At 38.8% G+C, this 21,751-nt stretch overlaps 1 protein-coding gene across 1 annotated transcript; it reads left to right on the top strand.

The window, feature by feature from the left end:
* The first annotated feature begins 514 nt into the window (after positions 1-514).
* On the top strand, positions 515-20,678 carry LOC100555992 (vitamin D3 hydroxylase-associated protein). The gene is made up of 15 exons (XM_003220277.4): positions 515-782; positions 3,808-3,921; positions 6,420-6,563; positions 7,771-7,904; positions 8,629-8,835; positions 10,289-10,329; positions 11,805-11,929; positions 12,500-12,625; positions 13,851-13,948; positions 14,536-14,635; positions 14,988-15,031; positions 16,847-16,886; positions 17,375-17,483; positions 19,139-19,284; positions 19,391-20,678. The coding sequence occupies exons 1-15, from the start codon at positions 573-575 to the stop codon at positions 19,514-19,516; spliced, it is 1,764 nt and encodes a 587-aa protein (XP_003220325.2). The 5' UTR covers positions 515-572; the 3' UTR covers positions 19,517-20,678.
* The last annotated feature ends 1,073 nt before the right edge of the window (positions 20,679-21,751 follow it).

Genomic DNA, 21,751 nt, shown 5'->3' with positions numbered 1-21,751 from the left:
GGGCCTGGTTGGGGTCACAGTAGGCACTTTCCACATGCTCACATCCACAAACCTAAAGTCTGCAAATCACAGTCTTGGCAACATGGGGTTTTTTTGCAGGCAATTCTATAATTATAATTATTTTATTTCTTGACCACCTCTCCTCGAGGTGGATTACAGAATAAATAAAACACATAAACATTGTAAAAATACCACAAATACACATATTTTAAATGTATTTATATAAACGATACACAAAACAGATTAGAGATTAATAGTTTATTGCTAAAACCAGCAAGGATTGTGTAGCAGTGGCATGTGTGTATTGTCTTTATCATGACATGTTTGGGAGTTGCGCAAATTCTTCAGAAGACATGGAGTAGAGGCTTCTAATCAGGTTACTGTCTAACAGATTAAAGGTCAGATTCTGGGGCCCCTTGGGAGGAGTTAGTCATGAATTTTTGAAGGTCTCTTGAGTTTTGAAGTTGCTCAGTAACTAAGGCTTAAATAGCCCCAGGTAGCATCTCCTCCCCTCCCCGCCTTTTTTGGGCTGCCTTCTGAGTAAGCTACACAAGAAGGACAGACGTTTTGCCATGGTCGAGGAGATGCTGGGGGAGATCTTGCCCAGGGATGCCATAAACCTTCAGGCAGCCTTTGCTCTGACCTGTGGTTCTGCCACTGCGATCGTGTTATGGAAATGGCTGTCACGCAGAAGGATCCAGAGGAAGATGGAGGAGGCCAGGCAATGGAGAGACAACAGCCTGGATCTAATGGAAAAAGTCATTTGGAAGATGAAACAGAAGGTAACATTTTCTTTGGTAGTTATGGAGGGCTCTCCTGTAAGTAACCACTGAGTAACCTCTTTTGGCAATAAATTATTTTTAAGCTGGAGAACCAGGGTGGTAGAGAGGTTTGAGTGCTGGACTAGGCTACTGGAAAACCAGGGTTCAGAACCCTGCTCAACCAAGGAAACCTACTGGATGATCTTGGGCAAGTCACATGCTTAACTTCAGAGGAAGACAAGGGCAAACCCTCCTCCGCCAACAAAATCTGCCAAGAAAACCCTGTGATAGGGTTGCAATAAATAAGAAATTACTCGAAGGCACACAAGAACAACAAGAATTTAAAGTTATATGTCTCTAGGGATGCAGGAAGGTGTGGTCTCCCAAAGATCTATAAAACACATGTTGCATATTCTTATATGGTGGGAGGGGACAAGGAGAAAGAAGAGTCTTTTTCTTTATGGCTATTAAAGAAAATGGAAATGTTATAATAGAAAATAAAGTCAAGTTAACAGTCCTGACCCCTCAGCACAGTAAAAGATAGTATTACATATCCCATTGTTTTTACTCTTCATTCCAGAATTTCATCTGTAGAAATTCTCAGAGCAATCTGGAACACAGCAATGTGTTGTCTCCCTGTCCTTGCCATTTACTTTTAGGGACTTAACTCTGAACAGGATATTGCTTGCTGAAACTTCTGGAGTCCATACATTACTCAATTGTGCCATATTTCACTTTAGCTGCCAAGGCAACATCCTATAGAATCCTGGGATTTGGAATTTAGGGAGGTAGGAAGGAGTATTTGGAATTCTCTCTAGTGCCTCACCAAACTATAAACCCCAATGATGCAACAATTAAAGTGGAATCAGAGTAGTATAACTGTGTATTGTAAAGATGCCTTTTGGCCTCTTATATATTGCCATATAATCCAGATTATGAAAGCAGGTAATCCACACTATCTGCTTTGAACTGGATTATGTGAGTCTACACTGCCATATAATCCAGTTCAAAGCAGATAATCTGGATTTTATCTGGTAATGTAGAAGGGGCCACAGTCTTTCTCTCCATGAGCCCTCCCCAGTGGACAGTGAAAGCTGAGTTTAGGCACTTTAGCAAGGGTCTGGTGATCCTTATTAATTAACTTTGGTTGCCTATTAAATGAAAAATAGACTGGAGAAAACATATAGAGATGGCTGGAAATGTCTATATTGATATGGAACTACTTTCAAGAAGATACACTTGCCTCTGTTCCCCTATCACACTGAACATATGACATACAATGCAACATTTCCCCTTCAACAGCTATGTTTCCATCTTATGTTATTGTGGGATTTGCAGTTTAATGCGGACCATTTAAAATTATCACCCAGAGTTTATCACCAAACTGTGTAGCCTTCAACATTTCAGAGATTAAATGTTGAGTAATTGAATGCAAACTACTTTTGCTATTTGAACTCAATTTACATCAGTTGAAGTAATCTGAGAATAAAGGGGGTGGAGAAAGTATAAGAGAGTATAAGAGAGGATTAATTATTTCTGTCTGTAGAATAAGGAGTATAAAACTACAAAACCCATGATTCTATAGGATGTAGTTATAACTCTTAAAATGGAATCGTAGCACTGTAACATGTAGTATATTATCTAGTGCAGTGAGTAGAGAGCCAGAATAGTGTCATGGTTTGAGTACTGTAGTGGTTTAAGCACTACAACTATGAATTTAAATCCAAACTTGGTCATGGGAATCACACTTTCTCAGCCTCACAGGACGGCAAAGGCAACCCTTCACTCTGAATAATCTTATCCAGAAAACCTCATAATAGATTCACCTAAGAGTCACTAGATGTTGGAAATTGCTTGAAGGCAAACAAAAGCAACAAGAGAGAAGTAACAGACCTGTGGAAAAGGTCCATGATCTCCAGGGCATAGTTTAATGTTTAACTAGTTTTACTAATCTAACCTTGCTTGAGAATTCCAGTCATTCAAGCATACAAGTCCATTTGAGCAAAACAGAGATTTTAAAAATCCTTGAAACAGCAGAAAAGTTCTATTTGTTACAGTATCAATAAGTTCTGTCTCATCTATGGATCTCATCACATTGAGGTCCCTTATCTGGGTGATAGTGATTCACCATGAATTTTGGTGAATCAGGGGTGGGGTGGGGTGGGGTGACATGGGGCGTTGGGAATCCATCACCCAGCATTGCTCTCACCTTATCCCATGGGGGAAGTGTTGCTGCCCGACTTCCTTACATTGTTTTCTATACAACACGAGAAGCCCCCCCCCCCCCCATGTTGCCGTGCTGCCTTCTGCAATGCTTGGATCTTCAGGCATGGGGCCCTGCTGGCAGTAGATTGACATCATGTGATGGGATCCTGCAGGCTCCATGCCTGAAAAAAGGTCCAAGCGTCGGACGGGCAATTTTCTTTGTCTGATTAAGTCCTATCTGTGCCTCTTTCAAAGTGAAGCATCTGCTCACTGTTTACCTTGCTAGGAAACTTGCTTCTAGAATTCCTGGCTGTTGAACAACTTGGCTGGAACTTCTGTCCAAAGCACTAGTAGGACAAAACTTTGGGGGCATTGGACTAGGTGCTGCTTCCATGTCACCATGGTGGTGGTGAATTTGTTCTTGATTTCATAGATGCTATCCAAAATTTGGAGCCCTATCTTAAATTGACAGTGTTGTTATCATGTGGTTATCATGGTTTTCTATGGGTAAGATTGTGAAGACTGGAATATGGCATATGTTCTGTATCTCAAAAACTAAAGCTGATAGGGGAAAACTGGTACCATTTTTGGAAGCAGCAGGTCAAATGTACTCAGAAACAGAGCTAACATTTGAGTAAGCAAAATGTATGTTGCCTAGTGTTATCTAGCTATGCAATTGGGGAGAATGGGTAATGGCTATTTAACTCACGGAGTCAATGAATTTAGAAAAGAGTCTGATGAGCATTGGATTTAAAATTCTAACCTTGTGACCCAGCTCACTTTTATAAACCAGGGTTGAGTTCAGTGCCTGCAGATGTCTTTTCCTTGCTTTTCCCTGCAGAACCCAGGAGTCCAGTCTGAATTCATCCTTTCCCTGTCACTAGTGGAATTGGCAACAAAACTCAGAGAGGAGTCTCTTTCCCCAGAGAGTGTCCTGTATGCCTACATAAAGAAGGTGAGAGACTACCGTTTCAGCTTCAATCAGAAGTTATCTACAAAATCTTTGTTCACCTTAAGTGACTTGCCAGATAATTTACACCTTTTGTCCACTAAATGTTCCAGGCATTTTATTCACACATTTTTCTTCAGTGTTGCTCTTCTACTGTTGCGATATTTCATTTTCTCAGTCCTCATGCAGAGCTAAGTTGCTGCAGGAAAAACCTTTCCTTTAATAAAATGTGTGTATCTTTAGTAGTTGAGTGCTCCCCCACTGACACTCAGCAAGGTTGCAAACAGAGCCATTTTATTTAAAGTGGACAAGAGATCAAGAAACCTACTGTTTGATGCGCATAATGCACCATTTGTACCATCACTTGTACAAAATTGTGACACATGGAAATAACAGAAAATTACATTTTCTTCAGAGATGCAGCTGTAAAAACATCCACCTTCAGGTATGTGATGTCATCTGAAGGCCTGCTATGCAGAGATAGATGTTCAGTAGGTTATGTTGAAAAACGTTTTGTAGACATTACACAATACCTGGGCAAGGAGTTCATTAAAGGTCTTCCATATCACTAGAATTGTGAATTTGTTCTGGGTTTTAGTCACAGAGTCATAGAGTCAGAAGAGACCACATGGGCCACCTAGTACAACCCCTTGTCATGCAGAAAAACCACAATCAAAGTACTAGTCTGGGCTTCAAAAGTACTATCCAAATAGCCACAGCACCTTAGATATTTTCTTCAAAGTTAAGACTAAAACCCAGAGTGGGTTCAGTACCATGCTGACTAGGAGATGTCAGCCTTGACTGGATAAATTACCATATGGAAAAATTGTGCCCTTGTAGCAAATTCTACACCATCAGCTTTTGAATGGAGAGAAATATGATAATAATTGTAATTTCATCTTGATTAGAAATAACACATTTTCTATATAGTAGTCTTCCTGGCTTTGCAAGTCGCATCCCGATAGTCTTCCTGTGAATATCACATAAATAATCATTGATTAACCTGTCCATATAGTTTCAAATAATTCCAAATACAGTAGAGTCACATCCAAGCTAAATGGGCTGGCAGAAGCTTGGATAAGCTAATATCTTGGATAATAAGGAGGGATTAAGGAAAAGCCTATTAAACATCAAATTAGATTATGATTTTACAAATTAAGCACCAAAACATCATGCTATACAACAAATTTGACAGAAAAAGTAGTTCAATACGCAGTAATGTTATGTTGTAATTACTGTATTTACAAATTTGGCACCAAAATATCACGATATATTGAAAACATTGACTACAAAAATGGCTTGGATAATCCAGAACATTGGATAAGCGAGGCTTGGATAAGTGAGACTCTACTGTAATATAATTCCAAAGAAAAACTTCCAAAACAGAAAAACAAAGCGAAATGCACACAGTCACTACCTGGAATATGTGAGAAAGGGAATAACAGATGCCATGATATGGTAGATAGCCCGGGGTGCTTTCAGACAGGGCTTAAACTCACAACAAAGTGGGTTGAGAAAATCTGCTTCGTTGAGGGTTTAAGTCTGCACACCTGATAAAAAACCCAAGCTTTCCGGGGGCGGGGGGTGGGGGGTGTCTCTATGACAGCACACTGCCATGGGGACACCCCAACCCCTCCCACAGTTCTTTAAAAAAATTAAATTGTAGCAGGCCGCCATGCCTCCTCTTCGGCAGGCCTCCTAGCGCATAGAGGAAGTCACTCCCCCCACTTCCTGGCACATTGTTTCTATGCACCAGAAGGCCTGCCGGAGAGGAGGCATGGCAACCCTATAAGTTTACATTTTATTTTAAGGGTTTTGGGGAGGGGGTAAGTGCCCGCCATGGTTCTCTGGGCTTTTAGATGTCTGAAGAACTGAGATGGGATGTGGGGATTGACCCCTAGATTGTGGAAGCAGTCCTGTGCGTCAGTCCCCACATTCCCCATGTTCCATTAGACCTGGGCCTTTCAGGAAGGCTCAGGTCTACTGGGGTATCAGATTTAAACAGCCCAACAGGGCCTGCATTTTGAGCACTGTCTGGAAGCGCCCTCAGTTGTACTGCAAATTAAATGTGATTAGATTTAGACAGCCATGCTAATAATGACATAGGAAAAATCATGCAAGCACAAGTGAAATGCTTCCCATACAATCCAAATTCTGCTTACCTCATGCTATGCCAGATAGGAGCAGGTTAAGGAATGTGTTGAAATAACTAGAAATGCAGTGGAGCTGGTAATAGGATGATAGTTTTCACTGGATAATCTAGAACATGGTTCTTCTATGCCTTTAAATTATGCTTTAAAGCAACTCTTAAAGGCAAGATATGGAACAGCTCAAGTTTGTTAGGCCTAGAGGAAGCCGTAATTTCATAGTTGTTTCAGAATGTGAGACAGTAATATTTTGGATTATATCCCATCAATTTCAACATAATCTCCTGTGCTCTTTCCACCTCATCTTATTTCAATTTCTTCCTCTTTTCTCTTGGATGGCACTGCCTTTATGGATAGGCTCTTGAAGTAACCCGAGATGTAAACTGTGTGACAGATTTCATTCATGGCTGTGAGGAACAACTCAGGGACCTGAAGAACCAGAAGGACAAAGGCTTGTTGTATGGGGTTCCTGTCAGCATTAAGGACCACATTGGATGCAAGGTGCTCTCTTGTTTACTCTTAAATGCTTATGGTCACTGGTCATCCTTCCATGTTTGTGGGTTTGACTTTCTACAAATTTGATTATTCTTAGATTTGATTAAAATATTCTCTCTAGGAATCTCTAGGTCCTCCAGTGTGAATCTTTGGAAGTTGACTACAGAGTCATGCTGAAGAACCTAGAAGGAAATTCTCTCAGTTTTTAGAAGTTTTTTTAATTTGTGTTCTTTACTTTTGTGAGGATCCTGTGCCCCAAATCCCAGTGGATGTGGAGGGCTGACTGCGTTTCTTGCAATGGACTAGCTGTATATCAGACATTGTGCTTACAAAAAGTTAATAATGTGTTTTTACCAGTTTCAGTTGAATACAAAGCACTATCTAACTCAAGTCTTACTACTTGGGAAGTCTTGAGAACTGGATTGAAGTTTTGAAGGAGCCAATATGTATTAGGCAGGTTGGTTTGCATATGTAATGCATGCTTATAACACCAGAACTAGGAAAGTAATGTTTAAAAAATAATTAGCTGCAGTTATCGTGTCATTTACATTTAGTTAAAGATTGTTCAGTTTCATTGTTTTGTTTCAAATAGTTATTACAGTATTTTACTAACCAAGTGTAATTTATTTATTTATTTACAGTATTTATATTCCACCCTTCTCACTCCCAAGGGGACTCAGGGCGGATTACAATGTACATATACATGGCAAACATTAAATGCCATTATTAGACATACAACATATACAGACAGACAATAGAGGCAATTTAACAATTTCCAGAGTCCAGCTTCATGAGAGTATGCTCGATTCTGGCCACAGGGGGAGCTGCCGCTTCATCATCCACTGTGACCTGGAGTCCTTTTTTATAGTAGTACTTCCTCATTGTTCTTTGCATGCCGTCAGCAGTTTTATGGTGTCATAAATTAAGTTAAATTATCCTCCCCGCATTAAGCGGTACCTAGAATTCTCTACTCACAGATGCAACTGTTTTCGAGCTGCTTAGGTAGGCAGCAAGCTAGGTTATTAACGCTTGGGAGCTTAACTCTGACCTGGGCTTTGAACCAATAACCTCTTGGTCAGTAGTGATTTATTGCTGCTGGCTACTAACCAGCTGCGCCACAGCCCGGCCCTATTGTTAGCTCTTAGGTGGGGACACAATATGAAATTAATTAGTCCCATCGTATTAAACCAACTGTGTTTTTCTTCTTCTAAAGGGTCACATCTCTACCGGAGGTTTGGTGCAGTTTCTCAACAAAGTCGAGAAGGAGGACAGCGTGATAGTGAAGGTCTTGAAGAAGCAGGGGGCAATTCCATTCGTGAAAACCAACATTCCCCAGAGCATGATAAAGTAATCTTCAGTTCTGTTTTTATTACCATTTTTCTTTGCACTCTTTTCAAGTATATCATAAGGATCACTTCATATTCATAATCAACATCTCACTCCTGGATGCAATGTAGAAAAGAAAGGAAGCATGACAGGGACTGACAAATTACAAAGAAATGTTTTGCTGTTCTCATGTGCGATGGGTGAGCCTATCACATCACCATGGCTCAAGCAAGACTTATGCCTTTGTACGTGATTTATGCCTTTGCACGTGAAATGCAGGAGGTACCATTTTATCTTTCACTTGTTGAACCTACCTTGACTCCAACCATAGATTTTACTTTTCCGCTACTATTGTTCTCTGGATTGAATTTGTTTGTCCTATTAATCTTCTCATACTATCCCATAGTTGTTTAAGATAGTGTTCCCTGTTGTTGTTGTTGTTGTTGTTGTTGTTGTTGTTACTACTACTACTGTGGCTTAACATAAAAGCATCATCAAACTTGGGACTCTAAATGTTCTTAGACTACCATGAACAAAATCCCTAGTCAATAATCAGGGCTTTAGTTAAGGCTAGTCCAAGGCCAGAGCTTTGAAAGTTTACTTTTGTGGATAATTTCCAGAACTCACTGGTCCTCATTTAAAAAAAAAACATGATTGGCTGAGGTTTCAACTTTCAGAACTACTGGCCTAAGACATGTTGTTAAAACTCGGTGCTAATGAAAAATCCATCTTTAATCACACACAGCTATGACTGCAGCAACTTAATTTTTGGTCCGACAGTAAATCCTCGCAACCACAAAAAAAGTCCTGGTGGTTCCTCTGGAGGGGAAGGAGCCCTTATTGCTGGAGGAGGGTCAATCTTGGGTTTTGGGACAGATGTTGCTGGAAGCATTCGCCTCCCATCCAGCTTCTGTGGGATTTGTGGACTAAAGCCTACAGGCTCCCGATTGAGGTAGGTCCTGGAATCTTCTTTAGACTGGTAGGTAACACAAGTGGAATTTGTGTTTTTGAAATATTATCATGAACTAGCACTTGATTTGCTCTGATGGAAATAGAGACTGTTGGATCCACAAATGCAACAATAGTAATCTTTGATAAAAATTACAATGTGCACTTCAAATTATCATTAAGTGTAATGATACACAGCAACATTTATTCATTCTTGTTTTCATATCTATATTTCTATCTTTGCTATAATGGATACAAGATGTCCGACAACTTATTTTGCAAATTCCTTTAAAATGGTCAATAAGCTTTGTCTTCAAACCTGCATCCGAACTGTATCTGAATATAGATCTGATTCTCAGACCAAATAAGTAGCATTCATTCAAAATTTAAAACAATTTTACATGGAATGTCAGCTTTTAGATTTGTAACAGCATTAAACTTTGGGAGATTGACCTGTCCAGGTGCACACAAGGAAGAAAATGCAAGATGCTTGCTTTTTTATTTTATTCTATTATCAAACATGTAGCCATGACATTGAAGCTACTCTTTTTCTTTTCATCCAAGCCCTGAAATCTACCTTTAAAACCAATCAGAGTTGTGGTGGGTCCCTGTAGCAAAATAGACCTCTGTCTCTCCAGACCGCTGGCTGGTTCTTAAGATGGCTCTCAGGATCATTTGCTATTATGGCACTGGTGCCCATGATTGCAAAGGAGAATACAAAGCAGTTATGAAATCCTAAATCTAACTTAGGATGTCATGGCTGATGAATAGACTAAGGATTGCATTTAAACTATAGAATTAAAACACTTTGACACCCAAGTGGTGCCATGACTCAATGCTAGGGAATCATGGAAGTTGTACTTTAACAAGGTCTTCAGTCTTCTCTACCAAAGAGTGCTGCTGCCTCACCAAACTGTAGCTCCCAAGATTCCATGACATTGAGCCATGGCAGTTCAAGTGGTGTCAAACTGCATTAATTCGGCAGTGTAGATGTACTTTCAGCAAGCATGCTGTAGTGCAGTGGTTCTCAACCTGTGGGTCCCCAGGTGTTTTGGCCTACAACTCCCAGAAATCCCAACCAGTTTAACAGCTGTTAGGATTTCTGGGAGTTGAAGGCTAAAACATCTGGGAACCCACAGGTTGAGAACCACTGCTGTAGTGGTTTAGTGCTAAACTAGGATTCTGGGTAACAAGTGTTTAAATCTCCACTTGGTCATGAGAACCCATTGGATGATCTTAATTAAGCATGCCTGTTTCTCAGCCTCATACAAAGGCAATAGAAACCCCCTTCTGAAGAAATCTTGTCAAGAAGATTCTGTAGTAGTTTTGCCTTAAACTCACCCTAAGTCAGAAGTGACTTGAGGACACACAACAACAAACAAAAACAAACTAACAAGGGGCCAGCTGTTGTGTTTTTGCTCAATACTTTTTTTATCTTATTTTTTCTTCTTTTCCAGTACTCTTGGTCTTGCTTCCCCCATAGGAGGCATGAAGTCAGGTAAGTAATCAGTTTAAATTCAGATGTGTTCATGCATTTTTTTAAAAAAAGGAGAAATAAGAATGTTTTCTTTACCTATTTGGTTACCTGTATCAGGGCAAGAAAGAAAAAATATTGCAACCGAACTTTAAAATACAAAACAGTGAGAACAACATTGCTTTAAAATATTGCAACTACTGTTAAGAAATATTCCTCAGAGTTATAACAACAATGCATCAATAAAACAGCATTATGACCAATAAAACCTATCTGCTAAAAGTCTTTTCAAATGTACAGTTTTTCAAATCCTTATAAAATGCTTCATCCGAGAAACCAATTGCATATTCTTTGGAAGGGAGTTCCTGCCAGTCTGACTGATGTGCAATGCAAGTCAATAAGCAAATTATTTAGTAGCCTATAATTACATCATATATTTTCATATGTTGGAATCCCTTTATGTTTGCAAAGGATTGTGCCTTCTTAATGATGATCTTTTTATTTAAATGTGGGAATAGCTTCTTTCAAGAAGAGACAGATAATATGACATTCATATGTTGCTGGACTATAACACCAAGCCAGTTGAGGAGCCCAGACAACAATCTGGAGGGCATACTTTGGTGAATTTACACTGGCAAATAATGCAGTTTGAACTGCATTATGTGATCAGTGTAGACCCATATCATGAATTTCAACCACATTGAATTGCATTCTGCGGCTATGCATTGCATTATTTGGTAGTATAGATCCAGCCTTGGCATGTGAGCAAGAATGTCCAGAGGATGGCTTCAGGATACATGTTGCTATTACTATACATGTTAAAGGCTTCCGAGATCTTACCAACTGGTTAGTGCTTGACTTAGAAGGTCCTAGACATTGCGCTATAGCTGGTTTGCACTTTTTAGAATGACATGATAGATGACTATGGTAAATTGCACAGAAACTCTGGCTTTATGGTAGGGTTTGTTGTATCCCTCTTAATATGAACTTGTTATAGTTGCAACTGCATACCTGTTACTACCAAAGTCGGATCAATATGAGTAAAGGCTTAGGAAAATAGGATGCTGATTTATAATAAATTGGACTATTATCTACCTTGCCTGCTATTAACTAGTAGCAATTTTCTCCAGCAGCGATTGACCCTAACATTTGGGTAGGCATTCCCATCTTCTTTAGTGGTTGTAGTAGTAAATCATAACAGCTTAAATGCCCAAAGGCACCAGATACTGATTGATCTTGGAAACTAATCAGGTTCAGCTTTGGCTCGTGTTTGGATAGGATACTGTCTAGACTATATTTCACTGTAGACTATATTTTAGTGAATACAATTGCCAAAACCACCTCTGAGTAATCCTTGGCTAAGAAAACCTCATGGAAGTCAAGGAGTCATCATAAGTTGACAGGTATCTTGAAGGCACACATGCAGACAAAGTATTAAATCAGTTCATAAAGCCCTTACCATTTCATGTACTCATTTAAGGTCTTTATTTCCTTTGCAGTTACAGCTACAATTGGCCCAATGGCAAGGGATGTGGACAGCCTGGCTCTGTGCATGAAGGCTCTCTTGTGTGATGAGTTATTTCGCCTGGACCCCACATTACCACCCATGCCTTTCAAAGAGGAGGTAATAGCTAGCGGAGTGGGACAGAATGGATGAGAAGTTCAGTACCATGGACAGTTCCACCATAACCAATTATGAATTATGCTTTCATTTTTCAACAATATGTATTATAATACAGTTACTTGAGAATTTTTTCCAAAGCCATCAGTTTCTGCATATTTCTTCTTAGTTCAGCTTTTAGATGCTAACTTCAGCAGCTTGCTCATCACTGATATTTTGACAATATGTCAAAAGAAGGCCTTGTCGTTTATGTCCTCCTGTAAATATTTCAGCAAACCAGATAGGTAGAGCTTAGATCAGATTTTGGAAATGTTACTTTTTTCAGACTAAAGTGACTGGGAGATTCTTGTAACTGCAGTGCAAAAAATATTTCCCTTCAGGCTCTGCTTTTAGGTTATATCATTGATTCTGTCATATTATAAACTTGATTTATACTGAAGAAATTATTTCATTGCAACAAGCCATAACACAGTTTATAAAAGTAGTAAGAAACTATGTTATTGCTTCACTGAACAGCTGTACATTTCAGGTGTTTTCTCTTCCTCCTCCTGCTTCTTTGTCTTCCTTTTCCAGATTTATACAAGTTCAAAACCTCTCCGCATTGGATACTATGAAGATGATGGATATTTCCAGCCATCTCCCAGCATGCGGAGGGCTGTTCGAGAAATAAAACAACTTCTTCAGACAGCAGGACATACAGTAAATGTGCTTCTTAATTCCTTTTCCCAAATTCTGCCCAGAGATGGGTACTCATATCTAACCATCATGGGCATGTCACGAAATCTTTGCTAACTTCCATTTGCCTACAATTTTCTGTAAAAAGTCATTAGGAAAATCTCATAAACATTTTTCAAAAAGTGATTTTTTAAATTCACACAAGTAGCCTATTTGCCTCCCCTCACCACACATTTATCAAAGCTAAGATAAAGTGTGGCCTGGACTCTATGTACGATCTGAATTCTGTACACATTTGGTTAATTCTGGGGCTATAATTTTTTCAGAGTTCAGCCACCACAATATACCATAAAGGCATGCCTCTTCTACAAAGATATCACTGCCATGTAGAAAAAATATATCTGTGTGATGAATGTGAATGGCTTTTGGCATAAGTGCATTCATGGTTTATCACATATTTTTTGTGTTTGCATGAGTATGGATTATTTTCCACACAGAAATGGTGGAAGCTTTCTGTATGGGAAATTTCATAAGTACACGGACCCACTATGACTCTGCCTTGGGTTTTTCTTCACACAAAAACAACACACCTTCACATTTGCTATGGTGTAGCTACATCCTATCCTGGCTCTCCATTGATTACACTTGTATAATAGATTTTTATGTTTGTGGTATTCAAAATTTACATTTTTGGCTCTATATTGTCTTGGAAGTTCAGGTTGAGTACCCATTATTTGAAATCTTTTCGATTTCATATTTTTTAAGAGAGCTGGGATTTTGAAATGCTAGTATTTGTATAAAGGTACATATTTTGAAGATGGGATCAAAGTCTACACATGAAATTCATTTACATTACATATATGTCCTATACACATAATTTAAAGTTAATTTTATAGACTGTTTTTAATAATTTTGTGCATGAAGCAAAGTTTGTCTACATTGAACCATAAGAAAGTAAAAGTGTCACTACCTCAGCCACTTGCATAGACAATTTTGGATTTCTGGAGTATTTTGTCTTTCATAATTCCAGATAAGGGGTATTCAATGTGTGTCCTTAAAATATTTGAATAGGTCAGTGGTCATTAACCAAAAAAAAAACTGAACAGTTTTTCATCCTTACAATTTACTTTGAAATCTCCCCAACTCTCAGATAACACTTTCAATGCTTATGGAATTGGGTAGAATCGTATATGCAACTTATATGGTTTTTCTTGTTTCTAAATAAAAACTGTGGCTTTTTTTCACACAGCTCATCCCCTTTGTGCCTCCTCGCCTTAACTATGTAGTTGATGAACTTTTCACCAGAGGTCTCTTTTCTGATGGAGCTGCAAGTCTACTGGAAAAGTTGTAAGTAGACTGCTTGGTATGTGAGCATGAATGCAGCTCACTACTCTGCTGTTATAGTTTTCTATAAGCAAAGTCTGATGCTCATTATAGCACTTGGGATATCAGTGTCTTGTCAAATTATTTATTATCATTTTAGTCTCATTAGAAATGAGCTAAGCAAAACTCAAGGCTGTGGTTTTAATTTAGTTTAAATTTAATTTTAGAACGATGAATACAGTGGTGTGTAAACCACATGATCCAGTAGAATCAAGAGGATGGGAGCTCCAGGGAATTTGGATATTCTGCATACCAAGTCTGCTCTGATGTACTCTATTAACATGGGAGTGTTAATCCACTTTTATTCTCATTTGGACATTTGAAAATGAAGTGTATACTTTCCAGAAATGATAGTGCAGCCTCTTAGAAAACATATGTTTTTACATATCAAGTTGAATAACTGCTACTGAATATTTTCTACATTTAATTCTATGAATTTATCCAACATAGCTGTTACCTGACTAATCCCTCAGAGAACGGGGAGGGTTGGGGAATCTAGAATTCCTTACTAGAAAAAATAGACCATGTTTCTTCTTCTTTTCACCTTGCAGCAATGGAGACATTGTTGATCCAAATTTGAAATCCCAAGTTAATTGTTACAGTATTCCTATTGTAATAAAGAAGATTTTGGCATTTATCCTAAAACCTGTGGTGAGTATTTGGCTCACTTGTTTAATTAAAATGGAGAATGATGTTGATCGGTATCATACAGAGCTTGCCAAACAGAATAATGTTATAGAGCTTGCCAAACAGTGGTAAATATATGGCTCTCCAGATGTACTTGCACTGCAATTCTCATTAGCCCTAGCAAGCTGAAGATGATAAAACTGTAGTCTATTGGCATCTGAAGGGTCATAAATATGCTAGTCTCAGGTAGATGAATATGCTAAAACAAGACAGAATGTGTGTGTTCTGCGGATACTGACTACTTTTTTATCCCCTGTGAAATCAATATGATTATTGAGTTCATGGGGATATAAATGCCACTGTGTTTCTTTCCCAGTACCCTCGGATTGCCAGAGATCTCAATGCACTATGTGGAGTTGGGTAAGGAATTTTATGATTTTAAAAGTCATCAGATTGGTTTTACTGAATTCTGCTCTGAGATTTTTGGATAAAGGGTGGAATATAAATATTTTACTAATTGAGCTGTCAGAATTTTAAAACCATCTAAAGACCTATCTCCTCTAGCAGGACTACCCAACCAGTTGTAATCACTAATTTTAAACGTTCACCTTATGTTTCTTTATTCTGTGTATTTTAGTACATATTTTGTAGAAATGTTTTTAGAAGATTGTGTTATTTAGCGATGTTGTACCCCACACTGAACCATGAGGAGAGGTGGGTTAGAAATAAAATAATAATAATAATAATAATAATAATCATCATCATCATCATCATCATCATAGAATCATAGAATCATAGAATAGTAGAGTTGGAAGAGACCTCATGGGCCATCCAGTCCAACCCCCTGCCAAGAAGCAGGAAATCGCATTCAAAGCACCCCCAACAGATGGCCATCCAGCCTCTGTTTAAAAGCCTCCAAAGAAGGAGCCTCCACCACAGTCTGGGGGAGAGAGTTCCACTGCCGAACAGCCCTCACAGTGAGGAAGTTCTTCCTGATGTTCAGGTGGAATCTCCTTTCCTGTAGTTTGAAGCCATTGTTCCGTGTCCTAGTCTGCAGGGCAGCAGAAAACAAGCTTGCTCCCTCCTCCCTATGGCTTCCCCTCACATATTTGTACATGGCTATCATGTCTCCTCTCAGCCTTCTATTCTGCAGGCTAAACATGCCCAGTTCTTTAAGCCTCTCCTCATAGGGCTTGTTCTCCAGACCTTTGATCATTTTAGTTGCCCTCCTCTGGACGCTCTCCACTTGTCCACAAGTTAAACATGAGCCAGCAATGTGATGCGGCTGCTAAGAAAGCCAACGGGATTTTTGCCTGCATCAATAGGGGAATAGCGTCTAGATCCAGGGAAGTCATGCTCCCCCTCAACTCTGCCTTGGTCAGACCACACCTGGAATACTGTGTCCAATTTTGGGCACCACAGTTGAAGGGAAATGTTGACAAGCTGGAGAGCGTCCAGAGGAGGGCAACTAAAATGATCAAAGGTCTGGAGAACAAGCCCTATGAGGAGAGGCTTAAAGAACTGGGCATGTTTAGCCTGCAGAAGAGAAGGCTGAGAGGAGACATGATAGCCATGTACAAATATGTGTCATCATCATCGACAGCTCTGAAGAATGTAAATCAGAAGTGGTGAGCCTTTTGAAGTAGCAGATCATATCCCCACTCTCCAACCTTGGATGTTATTAAGTGATCTGAGATTTTGGGCGTCACCATTGCCCTGAGATGATAAGCACTTCAGTTGCAAAACTGGTTGGAGTTTCCAGATTGGGGCTGTAATCCTGGCTGTGCTTCATCCTTTTCCTGCTTTGTGCAGGACAAGGGTGGAGCAAAGGTGTGGAAGTTTCACCTGTCTCATGATTTCCTCCATTGGGAGACTGAAAAGACCCTACAGAAAAGACTCTCTAAGAGTGCATCTATACTCTAGAATTAATGTGGTCTGACACTACTTTACATACTCCAACTACTAAAACTTCCACAATTCACTAGCATTAATCTATGGCAATTAAAGTGGTGTCAAACAGCATTAATTCTACAGTATAGATGTATCCTAAGACTGGGTAGCAAAACCAGTAAGAATTTTCATGCAGGACCATGGCCATGATGGAGGATTGTGAGAGTTGTAGTCTAAAAACAAATTCCTCCAAGTTCAGAAGTAGATACCTTTGAAATTGTACCCTTGGTTAGTCTTTGTTTCATTAGAGAACCACCATAATTTAATAATCTGAATGTTTTTCAGGTCAGTAAAAAACCTATGGAAGCATCATGTGGCAGTGGCGGTAAGTTTCTGTTCTTGCTAAAGCACCAATGGGCCATTAAGACTTCATGTGAAAACTGTGCAGTGATTATCTTTCTGATCTTCCAGCCAATACTATCTATGCTTTTATAGCTTACATTTAAAAGCATGATTTCTGACACACAATGGGCATACAGGTACTCACATACACAATGCAGTCTTGAAGACAGTTTCATGTACTCAGGTTCAAGTAGAAATGCAACCATTGCCTGAGTTTGGAGGATACATAGTACATTTCCTGTTCTATTTCTAAAATATATTAGTGCACATCTCCATATTTAATGGAATGAGTGGGTAATTTGTTCTTGGGCATTTAATTCCACATTCTGGTAAGTCTGTCCTATATGTGAAGAGACATTGTTTCAGAGTGAGCCACTTGGTGGCAATGTTGTCATCCTAATATTAAGGCAGTGGAGCTGAATCATATGCAGAAATCCTATCTCTTTTAAAGTCAGCAAAACTTTCTCTCAGACTTACAGGGAAGAATTCCTTGCTGAATGGAGGAATCTAAAACTGGATGTCATCCTGTGTCCTGCCTTGGGCCCAGCATTTAATGAAGGCTACCCTGGGAAATTATTTGGTATTGTCTGTATCTCAATCTATGATGTCCAAATTTGATTCTTTAGATGAAGTTGACTTTTCATTGGCTGGGAATTCTGGGAGCAGTACGAGAACAGCATTTGGGACCATTCTAGTAGTGTCTATAGCAATATCAGACTGGCTTGCTAATTTGTAATTTTTTGTAATTATTAAGCATGTTTTATTGTAAGCTACCCCAAGATTTTTGGATAAAGGGTGGGATATAAATATTTTGGAGTCCTTGGTGGCTCAGTGGGTTAAACCACTGAGCTGCTGAACTTGCTGACCGAAAGGTTGGCGGTTCAAATTCAAGAGAGGGGAGTGAGCTCCCCCTGTTAGCCCCAGCTTCTGTCAAACTAGCAGTTCGAAAACATGCAAATGTGAGTAGATCAATAGGTACTGCTCCGGTGGGAAGGTAACAAGGCTCCATGCAGTCATGCTGACCACATGACCTTGGAGGCGTCTATGGACAACACCAGCTCTTCAACTTAGAAATGGAGATGAGTACCAACCCCCAGTCAGACACAACTAAACTTAATGTCAGGGGAAAACTTTTACCTTTACTATAAATATTTTACTAAATAAATATAATAATATCTTTGAAGCACCAGCAGAAAGTTGGAAGATGATCCAAACCACTTTATTGTTTTCAACTTGCCAAGCAAAACATCTGATTTAAGATAACAAAGGTCCAGGAATATATACAACATATTTGGTTGATATAACCCTTTTTAAACATGAGAACCAAGCAAAATTCTTCATTTATTTTTACTTTATTTATACAGTGTCTCCCCACCTGACAAGTGCTGGAGACAATGTAGAATAAAAACATCAATATTTCAAAGAAAATAAAGAAACACAAGAGCAATGCAGGCCAACAATTATGGATTTGGGTTTGGCATTAACATTAAAAAGGAGGAGTTACAAAATAATAAACAACATTAAAAACACAGCACAATTGTCTGTTTAAAGAACAGTAAAGAAGGAGTAAATCTTAATTTCCCAAGGGAGAAAGTTTCCCAGTTTTGATGCTGGTACCAAAAAGTCCCTGTTTCATGTCAACATGAATCTAGCTTTTCTAGACATATCTTTATCTTGTTAAATAGTTCGGATTTGCCCTTCAGAAACTTGCATAATGTTCTCTTCCCTCTCTCCCTCTAGATATAAATGTGTGTGTCTTTAGCTTTTTTCTTTTCTTCCTTTTTCTCTGGACCTTGTATTTCATTTAATTAAACAACTGCTAGGAGAATGTGTCCCAAACTATAAAGAAGGGTATTTATTTATTTTTAAGAGGTCACAATTAGGTAGGTTCTACAACCACCCATAAACTCTATACTGTTTGTTAAAACTTTATTCCTCTCGAACACAACTCTTTCTTTTTCCAGTCATGTAGTAGGTTTACCAAGGGCTGATCTGTTTGAACCAAAGTAAGTGGTATCTCCCATGGAGAGATCCTATGGCAAAGGCCTTAGCACAAAGACAAACAAGGTATTTTGGCACTAGAGGCAGAATATCCCATATCTCCTCTACAGTTCCTTGGCTGTAAAAACACAAAAATAACAATTCACTGCACCTTCATGCCACTCTAAATCTGTTACAGAATTAGCCCCGATAGTTGAATCAGAAGCCTCTTGATTATTTTCTCTGCTCTTTCAGCTGCTACATCATACACCAATTTATACAATGTCCTAAACTTTCCTGCTGGGATTGTGCCTGTCACCACAGTGTCCAAAGCTGATGAAGAAGAGCTTGCACATTACAAAGGGCATTATGGCGATCCCTGGGATAAACGCCTGAAAGAGGTCAGTCTGCACTACTGGAAAAAACTACCTTCCTTTTTTACAAATTTTCTTTCTTCTTTAACTTTGCAATGCTCTTCCCTCTTGTTTTCTATTCCTCCTATTGCAGGCTGTTAAAGATGCTGTTGGGCTTCCGGTGGCTGTCCAGTGTGTGGCTTTGTCTTGGCAAGAGGAAATGTGCCTTCGGCTCATGAAAGAAGTGGAGACTCTTGTCCATGAGAGGAGAACCAAATAGTGATCTGTTGGCCTCACTGTGACAACAGTACAAAGTAATAGAGTGAAACAACACAACAAAGTGACAATTCGATTGTTCAATCATTCATAAGTGTTTAAATGAAATTTGTGTCTTGCCTGTATTGCATACTGATTGCATCATCCAGAGTGTACTATAGTCTAGAAAGAGTTAATTACTGAGAAGCTGTGATGACCTTGATGTGTGGCTGGAGCTAGGGAGTGTCTAGACACAAGTGTGTATGCATTACTGATTACATCAGTTCTGTTCTGAGTTGAGTTGAGTGCTGTCTGCTGAGAGAGTCCTGTGTTCGTCCATTGTCTGCAAGTCTGTTTGTCTTGATTATTACTGCATATAGTAAAACTTTGTATATAGTTTTACTAACGTCTCTGGGTGTCCCTTCGTTCTGAGTTCCACTGACTCCATCCAACTACTGCTGCGCTGCAATTACTCTGACAAATGATTCCCCAAACATGGAAAGATAGGAAGAAAGATTGTCTGGAATTATTTTCCTACTGTCAAAATGACAATGCTTGGGGATTTGATTTATTCAGTTTTTGTATTTAGCATTTGTATGGAGAACTGCTCCAAGCTGTGTTTGAATGGGAGATGTAAGATATGTCAATAGAGGACTTGTGCATATTAAATGAACATTACTGAACACCTGGTAGAGGCAGCTGGAATTTGTGACTTATTACAGAACAAGAAAGCCTAGACAGATGACAGCTGTGGCAGGGATGACTGAACAGCAACCACTGTGCTTCATATAGGCTCAGTTGGGGGAGGGAGGTTCTTCCCAGTACTCATAAAAAAATTCTCACCACAGTTTGCCTCTAAATTTCATTGGTAAACAGTAAAAGCATGACAATGAATGATGACACTATATTCATTATCATCAATGGGAAATGGAAGATTTTAGCTACCTGTTTGTATTTGTATGCAGTAATTGATTCTCCATGTTTGTACTTACATGAGTGGAAAACATTAATTTATCATAATTTTTGAAGTATATACTTCATTAATTGAAGTCAATGTAGTAGGGATCCTATATAAGCATGACAGGCTGGGTTTTATTTGTTAATGAGGTCTTTCTAAATATAAACACTCAAGTATGAATGAGTGTTATTTGTTAACAATAAAGTAACATGAATGATACATGAAAAAATAGTGTATTTGTGTCTATTTTATCTAAATATTTATTTCAAATTTAATATTTATAATATTTAAATTTTTAATATTTATCTAAATATTTATTTTAAAAGTCCACTAAGTCCTTAAATCATCCCCTTTGAGACACATGACCCTTTAGTACTTGTCCAACATATAAAGTAGTCTGAGTCACATGGAAATTGCACATCACTGGGGAATGGTATAAGGCCTGCATTGTTCTCTTCAACACATCTGCACTTCTTTTTTTTCTGCCAGCTCAGTAAACCAGAAAGAAATCAAGAGACACAATAAGTACCACACATAGTATAAACCAGGCATGGGCAAATTTTGGCCCTCCAGGTGTTTTGGACTTCAACTCCCACAATGCCTAACAACCTCAGGCCCCTTCCTTTTCCCTCTCAGCCACTTGGGAAAATGAAAGGGCCTGAGGCTGTTAGGAATTGTGGGAGCTGAAGTCCAAAACACCTGGAGGACCAAAGTTTTCCCATGCCTGGTATATACCAATAACTACCGTTGCTGCATTTTTGTCCAATAATAGAAGCTGATCTTGTTTGCCAACATTGTACAGGTTTGCATTAGATGACCACAGAAAATAAAATCATAATTCCAGTAGCCGTTAATATATTTGTCATGTCAATAATAAGCTTTCAGATTTTGGAATACTTGGATGTACATAATGTTTCATACAGACCTTATACACATACATAGCCTGAAGATAATTTTATGCACAATATTTTAAATAATTTCTGTGCATGAAACAAAAGATAGATACACACACACACACACACACACACAACCATCAGAGATTAAATATATAGTTATCCTAACTACCCACGTGGACAATTTGGGATTCTGGAGTATTTTGGATTTTGGAATTCTGCATAATAGACACACTACCTATACTTTCTTTCCTTTCCTAATACTATAATGCCTCACTGATTGGTAAGCCACAAAACACAATCTTTATTCCTCATGCTCTTGCGATGTCTATCTTTATATCAGTATGCTCCAAATGGTTTCACAACAGTTTTATTTTATTGACTGAACAATCACTTCATTACATTTTAT

The sequence above is a fragment of the Anolis carolinensis genome, chromosome 4, assembly GCF_035594765.1.
Source record: "Anolis carolinensis isolate JA03-04 chromosome 4, rAnoCar3.1.pri, whole genome shotgun sequence".
NCBI lineage: Eukaryota > Metazoa > Chordata > Lepidosauria > Squamata > Dactyloidae > Anolis > Anolis carolinensis.
Note: the sequence above shows the minus strand (reverse complement) of the source record. Positions and strands in the feature narration are given on the sequence as shown.